Source organism: Argiope bruennichi, chromosome 8 (genome assembly GCF_947563725.1).
Source record: "Argiope bruennichi chromosome 8, qqArgBrue1.1, whole genome shotgun sequence".
NCBI lineage: Eukaryota > Metazoa > Arthropoda > Arachnida > Araneae > Araneidae > Argiope > Argiope bruennichi.
The window spans coordinates 34,814,794-34,824,680 of record NC_079158.1 but is presented as its reverse complement, the minus strand read 5'-3'; the positions used below and the strand labels follow the sequence as shown (position 1 = coordinate 34,824,680).

The following is a 9,887-nucleotide window of genomic DNA, read 5'->3' as shown; positions in this document are numbered from 1 at the left end:
ATGGACGATGAAAAAGAAGAAGTTATTCACCTTGAAAGTGCTAATGTTATATCTCTTGAATGCGACAATCATATCAATCCCGAAAAGTGTGAAAATGCATCGATGATCGAAAATGGATCTCGAGGAAAAAGTGAGAATTCTGTACAGGAAGAAAAGATAAGTCGAAAATCTGAGCAGATTGGACATTCAGACCCTGAAAAACCTCGTTCGGTCAGTATAAATATACCCCAGGAAAAGAAAAGTCCTAGGATTAAGAGACCTCGATATAAAAAACGTTATTTTTGTTGTGGTTCTCTAGCTGATGGTGCTATTGCTTCAGCAAATTACTCGAATGTAAGTAAAGTAGCTTAAGATATATTTATTTATTTTTGAATGGCGCAAATTAAAATTATTGAAATGATCCAGATATTTATTTAACCCCTTAATTGATTTGCTTTTTTCATAACATAATTAGATGATATCTTTTGTTTCGGAATATACTGTTTTACTTATTCAATTGAGAATATTTGAGTGATTTGTGGATTATGTGTAATTTTTGTATTAAGTTACAGCGTCGTTGAATGAATCGATTTCAACCTATAAATTTTAGTAAGTTTCTCTTGAACCGTTTCACATCGATATAACGTACGTGCTTGCCGTCTAAGGGTTAATTAAAAATTTCAAATGTGTGAATTCTATAAAATAGTAGATGCCCCTTTCCTGAATTTATTTTCCTAAAACTTGCTGATAAAACCATTGTGAGTTTCAAAATATAAATCATTATGAGTTTCAAATATTTGGTATTTCTTTGGCCAATACCGAATTTTCTTCACAATGAACTTTTGAATAATTTTTGTTGTCTGCTTTCCTGATTTTAAAATTGAAATAATTTTTGGAGTAGCAACAAAATATTTTGAAAGAAATATTTATTATACTTTAGTGATGAATAAATATTTGTTATATTACCATAAAATATCCAACAATGTTATTATAGCTTCATGATATTGCGCCGTATTTAGAATATCGAACAAAATTTCTGAGTTACCTTACAATATCTTGCGCAAATAGTGAAATTAACAAATCGCCTGGTTGTTTTTAAAAAATCACACGAAGGTATAGCTATGGAAAACTAGATTGTGAAAATTTTCTGTTTTCTTATTAAATTATTTAAAGATTTTGAAAAGGTTTTAAATGCAAGTCAGCTACAGTTTTAATTTAATACAGTTATTGATTTATTAATACATTAGTTGAAAACTTTGACTAATTTTTATTTAAGTGAAGGTAGGAAATTTTTTTAAAATAACAATACAAATATAGTTCGTGAACGGATTCTGAGACGATCACATTTCGACGTCCCCATCTCATTAAGGGGCGAGACGCGGAACGATGAGTGCATTTCCGGTATTCCCTTTGACCTTAGATTTCGCCTATTAGATGCTAGTAAATGTAAACATCTCCTCCTTTCATCTTCCCTTTCACCCCTTTTTTGAAGAATTAAACCCATCCTAACGCATGCGCAAAAACGCGGAGGGTTTTACAATCCATTGCTGAATTATACCAGTATATTCAACTTACTTCTTGGACATTGAAATTAAAACCATTTTTTTTAGAAGAATGATTATTTTATTTTGATGAGCGATGTTGAATCTCATTTCAGTATTTGTAAGCATGCTTGTGTATATTTGTTAGCTATTTTGCAACGATCACATAAAAGTACAAAGTGAGTCATTAGCACATAGGTGGCAGATGCGGCTTAAAATATATTAACTATCCTGTGTGAAAACATGTTTACTGTTGCGTCATCTATATTCAAGTGACGTCAAAAATTTTAATCATGCCATAACGTTAGTATTCGGTTGATATTTATTTGAATGCTCAAAAATGATTTAAGTATTATTTAAAAATATATTTACCAGAAACATAATTATTAGGTTATAAATCCTTTCATTTTACACTGTTGTGTTTGACACATGCTTCGAATTACTGAATTTTCAGTATTCAAGTCTGCAATTATGTGATTTAAATCGCAAAAACCATTTGAAAACGCTGTAATATAGCAGCTGCTCTTTATGGAAATTATAGGGATGGAAATAACAGTAAATGTCCTAAATAAGATGTGCCATCTAATTAGGAGGTTGAGTAAATTAGTAAGTCAAGGAGTTAAATTGTGATAAAAATCCTAAGCTATGGTTGTTCAGAGTTATTCGAACGAACTGAAATGTATAATGTTTTATTCTAAACTTATTAAATGTTCTGCCATAAGATACGAAGCTATGGGCGTGTATAGTTCATTTGAGGATTCGAAAACTGGCACTTTTTGAGCTTGCATTTCGCTATGGCAGTGTTTCCCAAACTTTTGATATATGTGTACCCCTTCTATAATTTTCATAACGCTGAGTACCCCTCGTCAAAAAGATGGATGTATTTTAATAACAATCAAAAATATATTTATTTTTCTTTTTTTGTGACATACACAAAATAATAAGAAAAGAGAAATGAAATTATTCATAATAAAATATAAATAAAAATTATATTGCAAGTAATATTTATTTGGATCAATGAGAAGGATGAAATTGTTTGTGCTGAGATGACAGATCGTCATAATTTGTTTCCATGTTTGTTAATTTTAATATCGGATGCGGTTCCACGTCCAATAGTCTGTTCCTATTTTACGAATTAATCTCTACAAAAAAGCAACTTTACATAAATATGAAGTTGGAAAAGGCAAGATGTATTTCAGAACTTTTTCTGTTAAGACCGGATACACATGTAACATTTGTAACCAGAATGATGTTAAGGTACTCTTCCTATGCTTAATTTTCAAAAATCCGTCTGAAGCCATTCCAACAATTGCTCTTCTTCTCCATTCGTCAAATCTTCTGGCATGGATGTTGTGTCAATGTTAAACGGATCTCTTATCCATTCAATATTTTTGTTTAAATCAGGGAAATAATTTTTGCAAGCCCGCTTGCAAACTCTCCAAATGATGTGTTATGCATTTCAGAGTATCAGCATCAATTTAGTAGTCGAACTTGTTATAAACTCATGAAGAGAGGGAAACGAGTCTACTTCTCCACTACCAACTCTCTTTTGCCATAAATTTAGTTTTGCGATGGCAACGTTCACTTTATCTTGAACGTGAAACAGTGACATTTCTTTGCCTTGTAATGATAAGTTGAGGCAATTTAAAACAGAGAATATATCTGCGAAATATGCTAGTTTACAAAGCCATTTCCAGTCGTGTAAACAATTTCTCAACTCGAATCTATCATTAAGAAAACATTGAAGTTCGTGTCTAAGTTCAAACAGTCTATTCAGGACCTTTCTTCGCCTCGATTGTACCCCCGTCAAACTCTTATTGTACCCCTGGGGGTACGCGTAGGGAAACACTACCCTAAGGGGTGTTACGCAGAAAGATGAGTGATTATTAGACCTTCTAAATGCGCGAATAATCCGAATTCACCTTATTACTAAATGTAAACATCTCGTTTCATCTTTCCTCTCACCGCTTTTTTAGCAAAATAAACGAATCCTGAGGCATGCGCAAAAGCTAGTGAAAATGGGGGGGGGGAGGGATCTTAATCCCAGAATGAACGGTAAACAAATGTGTCCACATCCCAACTTGCAAGTAGATTTCACACTTAGAATTGCGCTTGGCATAGAAGGTGTCTGGTTTGATGGAGATTTTCTTCAACGTATTAAAGTAAATTGAAATAAGTTCTCAAGTTAAGGAACAGAATGAAAATCTAATTCAAGCAAATGTAATATGATATTCTTCATTTGCAGTTATAGATTCTATTTATGTAAGCATGATACGCAATTAAAGAATTCTTTCAAAAATTTTCATTTAATATTTTCCCATCTTGAAAGCTTTTAAGGGTACAAAACAGAAAACCGTCGAATAATGAATATTTCGTTCGTGTGAGTGTGTGATTAGGTAAAAGAATGATTTCTTAATTTAACCGATGCACTATTTTTCTTCAACTTCGTTGAGTTAGTTTATTAACCTTTGTGCCCAGAGATTTACATAAAGATTGCGTGATACTTATCTGTTAACTAATAATAGCTTTTGTTATGCATTAAAACTAAGTGTACTGAACCTCAAAGTTATTTTTGTTATGAAAGCTAGTCAACTAATCGTATCTATTTTTAAATTGTTTGAAAGTTACGATGTTTAGCTAGCTAATTTGTGTTTAAAGCATAGGTAGACGATAAATGAGAAACCACACCCAAATTTTTCGATGTTAGGCGCAAATAGCTTTAGATGGAATAACTGCTACTTAAATCACCACCACTTATAAATTGTTAATGATCTTGAATGAAATCTAATTCGAATATGATTTAACTTTTTGCATTTTTTATAATCGGTCCCGAAAATTCCAGAAGCAAAACAAATTTTAATTTTAATTTTTTGTTCTTTTTAATACTATACGATATCGTAAAAAGATCTCATATCTTAATGCTTCAAGTATAGATATGGGTTCTCTGTGAAAGCTGATTTGCAGGTAGGATTATATCGATTTGCATGTCTTAACTCTTTCTAGGGCCGTGGAAAGTATGCTTCCCACCAAATTTATCAATATTTGTATGAAATTATGTAGGTTGGCATATATTCTGACAATTTTTTTTACAAAGACAGAAACTTTGATGCTTCAGTTCTTTATCTTACACAAAATGATGAATCTTGATTTGTTACTTAATTATTAATTAACCAAATTAAATTTATCTAATAAGTTAAATGAATCCCTTTTCTAATTCTAATTTCAAGCCTAAAAATATTTTAATATAAGACTAGAAAAAAAATGGCTCTTTAAAGGGTTACATTGTAGGTAAGCAGAATGTGAAAATTTTTGAGTTAACACACTTAAAAGGAGGTAGTGGAATTGGCGTTGTTGGGTACATAATCGCTATTGATGATGTACGCAACAATTGCATTAATCACTAAATACAATAGCACTAAAACAATAGCATTAATCACTTCCATCAATGTAGCATTAAGCACTAAGCAATTGAAATTCTGAAAAAGCAAATGCTGCTATTTTTAAGAAAATTTGCATTATACTCATGTGGTCTGTTTGATGATAAACTGATAAATGCCTGTATCCGTTGGTAAGTTTCAGTACAATATTTTATTATTTTAGTAGTTTCAGTATCGTATATTAATTGCTACAATGAATTCACAAGGATATTCATGTGGTAATGCACCATTGAGAAGCAAAACATATAAATCACCATTAATAGCATAAATGATTAAACATGCAACTAATACCTATGGCCACGGCAGCATGCAAGTTAACAGCAGATGGAAGGGATTTCTAACCAATCATTTAAAGGAAACTGAAAGGTATACAAGAAAGTATATTGAAACTGTACTTACAAGATTTAATAATTTGTTGATCAGTAATATTTCTATCTTTTTTTATCGTTAAGTTTCTTTCCGATAAAATTTTTTTTTGGATTCCATATACATGATTATCCAAATTTCCTAAACAAATGAATCATTATTCATTGTATATGAAATTAAATATACTCATTATTCCACGTGGTCTACAAGAATACGTGTCTTTAGAACATTGTATTTATTTCATTTCTTCAAAGTATTTATTATTATTTTAAGGAATACGCTTACGGTGAAAACAATCAAACCACTTTGGAGAAAACAGCTACTTTAAAGGAGTGAATTTTGTGAAAAAGAATGCATTAATCATATATAGCAAAAGGTTAGAGCTCTCCTAAAAAAAATATAAAATTCCTTTCGCCAAGCTGAGAGGAATTTATCATTTAAGTTATTGTTTTCAAATTCCTTTTAATCTTTCATCAAAAACAATAAAATATTACCTAATTAATAAACTGCAGATAATGATTTTATTGTTATCATATAATTAAGCATATCTTCCAAAAGAATGTTAAAGTAATAAATATAAAAATATAATAGAGGCTAATTTGTTACGAATTTTATATTATTGAAAATCTTTGAATTTTTTAAGCAAATGCCAAAAGATGATATCAGCCGACAAGAATTGAAAATTATCGTCTGCATTTTAAGAATATTTGAAGAATTTAATTATCGTTTGCAATTATTATTCTTTCAATTAAATGTAAAGAATGAAATTTTGTGATACAAATTAAGAATTTATAATTTGATTCTTCAACTATATCGTCATTTCAACTATGTTATTTCAACTTTTCTTTATTAATATTGGAATTAAGATATCTGTTACACTTTTAAATACTTTAATTATTGCTATTAATTGAAATAAATGGGAATATATCATCAGTTTTTCTTGTTTTCAAGCTATAATGGTCGACATTTTTTAAATACAGTATGTTCTTAATAATGTGACAGACATCTTGCTCAGGATAGTTAGATTCAAAAACGCTTCAGTTTAATGGAGTTCCTTAAAAAAGAAACGCATTTCAATAACAAAATTTAAGTTTATTGCACAAAACGTATAAAATTATACAGATATTTATTTCGCTTGTAACAATAATATAATTTAAAATCTTAGCAGCAATCTATTTTAGATCTTTGGCAAGATAATTGAGATCCGTTTTGTAAATTGGTTGACCTCTATAAATATCAATTTCATAATAAGCATTTTCTGCCGGACTTAAAATTTAATGTCCGTTCACCAAAGTTGAATTTTTTGGGCTGATTTTACGCCAAATAAAATCTTGATAATTTTTTATTGCAACCCTGAAAGCCATTTGTTGCCTTATAACTCTCCAAAATATCGGTCTTTTGGAGAGTTTTGGACACGATTTTGTCAGGCCTGGCGAGAAACCAAACATTTATTTTAAGTCTTACCGTATTTTCTTTGAATAAATATTAAATCTTTCTGATAATATTTAATCATAAGAAATAGAATGATTAAAGAAGTCTAAGGTGCTGTCTGCTATCTAAGAAACAAATACTTGCAAAATACAAGTGTCTTGTGTCGATGGAAAGATTTTCGTTTTTATATAGACAATGACAGAAAAAAATTATTTTAGCTTTATTGTTATCTTTATAATTATTATTGAAATGAATAAATTCGGATCGTTAAGAACAAAGACTATCATCCCTTAACATCAAAAAACTTCAGTGTTCGAAGGAAAATTTACAGATGGCGCTTATAAAAAAACAATTTTTTAGAGTACAAATTTAAGAGATGAAATTTCTTGGTGATTGAAAGTGAGCTTGTTCCAAAAGGTTTATTTTATATTTTAAACAGGGCATAGAAATATATTCAGTATCATTTTCTTTGTTACAGGAGAGACTGTAAGGGTTATTATGAAGTTCGAATTTTTTCAGTACAGGTGGGGAAATGATTATCCGGGTAATTAGGGGTATTATTACTTCCTTTTTTTTTCCTATTTTTAAGAATGTGGTAATAGAGAGAATGGATGGAGTATCTCCTAGAATTTATCGGGACTTGCTATTTTAATAAATTTGACGCATATTTTGATGCGAGAATTTTTTTAGTAATAAGTGAATTATCTTCAACAGCATTCCACTTAAAAATATGATTCGACATCGCGACCGGTTTTGCGAGACAATCCACCCTTTCGAGAAATATTTGAATGCCCTGGAGTTCAAAGTAATGCGATTTTCTGATTGAGTTTTGTTCTGAGTTATATAAGCTAATTTATGAATGACTTTCGGGGATTTGATAGATATATTTTTCAAAACCTGAAGGACAGAAAAACTATCTGTCAACAATAGTAGATTTTTTCTCTAAAATTGCGTGTGCCGCAATAGTTTGACAGGCTGTTAAAACGGAATTAATAGGATGAATTCGATTACCAAAGGATTGTATCTTTAATAGGTTTGCTATAGAAGTGATAGACTACGGTTTAGATGCTTCTTTGCCGATGAAGAAATAATCTTGAAATTCTTTGAAGAGAATTTCGATGTTAGAAGTAGGTCGTGCCTTGTTTTGCAAATTGAATTTGCAAAAGAATATTTTGCAAATTTTATTTTGACATTTCTTGAAGCATGCTGACAACGATAATCTCATTTTTTAAGAATATTTTTACTCTTAAAAATAAGCGAAATTAAAACCTTGCAAAAACCTTCCAAATGTATATAAAATTAAATTAAAAAAAAAAAAAGAAAATAGCACTGGTAACCCTTTATATTACTCATTCACACAAAAAGCATACTTAATATAATTCTAAAATATAAATTATCCAATGATTATTCTGTTAAAAACCCATAGGTAAAGGAGATGGGTGAGGGTGTGCCAGCTCAGGTGTCGTCCTCAACATCTGATCGCGGTTCAAAATTACGAGATCCGTTCCGAAATATTCCTAGTGTTACTTTAAAAATCGGGACGTAAATTAAACTAAACTAAACTCTTGACTTCAAACGAATCTATACTTTACATCTTCGCTGCCGTGATTGATGCCTGTGATTTGGACTACTATCAAATAAGATGCTTACTTCTTTGCTCTATCTTTTTTAATTGTAATAGAGAAGATAATATCTAATTAGACAGTATGTATGAATCACATGCGATTCACGTGTTGAGCAACGTGTTAAAACAAGGAGGTATAAACTATTTATAGATTTATTCTACTCGCATCAAATTCTATACTGAATGAGAACTTTTGCTGTCACTCGAATGTGAGTGACAAATCAGTCAACGCGTTTATATGTTAAATCTCAGTACTTAATTTTACAGGTATAACTATCCGTTTATAAGTTATCTCATTCATTTGCATTTAGACAAATTTATTATGAATGGTTTTTGTTCAAAATTTAATTGATAAAATTCTACAAATTTCGTGTAAAAGCAGCTCATCAAATTTCTTCTTTTTAACTTAAAACAGTGTTGAATTATCAGGTGCACAGATGAGCATAATTTAAAAAATATGCTTCTCGGATTTAGGGAAATCTGAAACGTAAAAATTTATTAATCTCTCACGGATTTTTTTAATGATTAGAATATTAAAATGAGAAATTAATAATTTGTTTTTTTGTTTCAGGTGATTTCTGTTATAATAATTCTAGCTTCCTCGCACCTTTTTTTCAGAACTTCAAGAGATGATGATGGACGTAAGATCATTTTGATAAATTTTTATTAGATATGTGTTGATGCCAATTAATTTACTACAAATATTACCTAAAAAATACTTATATATAAAAAAAAACTATTTTCATTTTTTCGAGTGAAATGTCAGGACGATTTTGTTTTTTATTCGCCTATATGATTTATTTTTATTTGTAGAAACTATATTTTTTAAGGTTTCAGTAAGGTAAATAAATAATTATTTCTTTAAAAAAATTCCGGAGCTTTAAAAATATTTTTTATTGCAAATGAATTAAATCGTTTTCTGCAGAATATTGTTTGTCTTTCATAGTCAGCAATTCATTTATTTCAAATACATGCAGCACTATATACAAATGTAAGTAATTGAAATCAAATGTTTTTATATTTGGAGGAAATGTAATTGAGTTGTTTTAATTTTATGAATATTTTATAGCCAAATTTAAAAACCCTAGAATCATGAAATTATTTTCATGCGCAGAAGTATTAAACGAACAATTATTTTCACTTACAAAACTAAACTTTTCTATCGAATTCAGGTTTACTAAAAATTTACTTTTGATCAGTTTTGAAATAAATTTACATTACTTTGAAAACTTATTATTTCTTTATGGTCTATCTTTGAAATTTTGTCTTGTTTATTTAGTATTGCAAAGTATAGTTTGACATCCTTACTTCAATTGAAATCAAAAATTATTTTTTTCTTGATTGAACGTATTTTTTTCTCTTTTTTAGTCATTAAAGCATTCTCATTTAGTGCTGTAGTTTATGCTATATGCTACATTCGAAGCGGTACGAATTTAAAGCGAGCTATAGCCGAGGTAAGTTATTTAAAAAAAATAAAAATATTCTTTCCACTGTTATGGTTTTAATGTA

At 29.6% G+C, this 9,887-nt stretch overlaps 1 protein-coding gene across 1 annotated transcript in view; it reads left to right on the top strand.

Moving 5' to 3' along the window:
• Positions 1 to 9,887, top strand: part of LOC129980611 (uncharacterized) — a 32,876-nt gene continuing 22,989 nt past the window's right edge. Inside the window, exons 1-3 of the mRNA XM_056090993.1 lie at positions 1 to 333; positions 8,950 to 9,019; positions 9,747 to 9,832. Coding sequence (XP_055946968.1) covers positions 1 to 333; positions 8,950 to 9,019; positions 9,747 to 9,832 — 489 coding nt within the window. The remainder of the gene's footprint in view (positions 334 to 8,949; positions 9,020 to 9,746; positions 9,833 to 9,887) is intronic.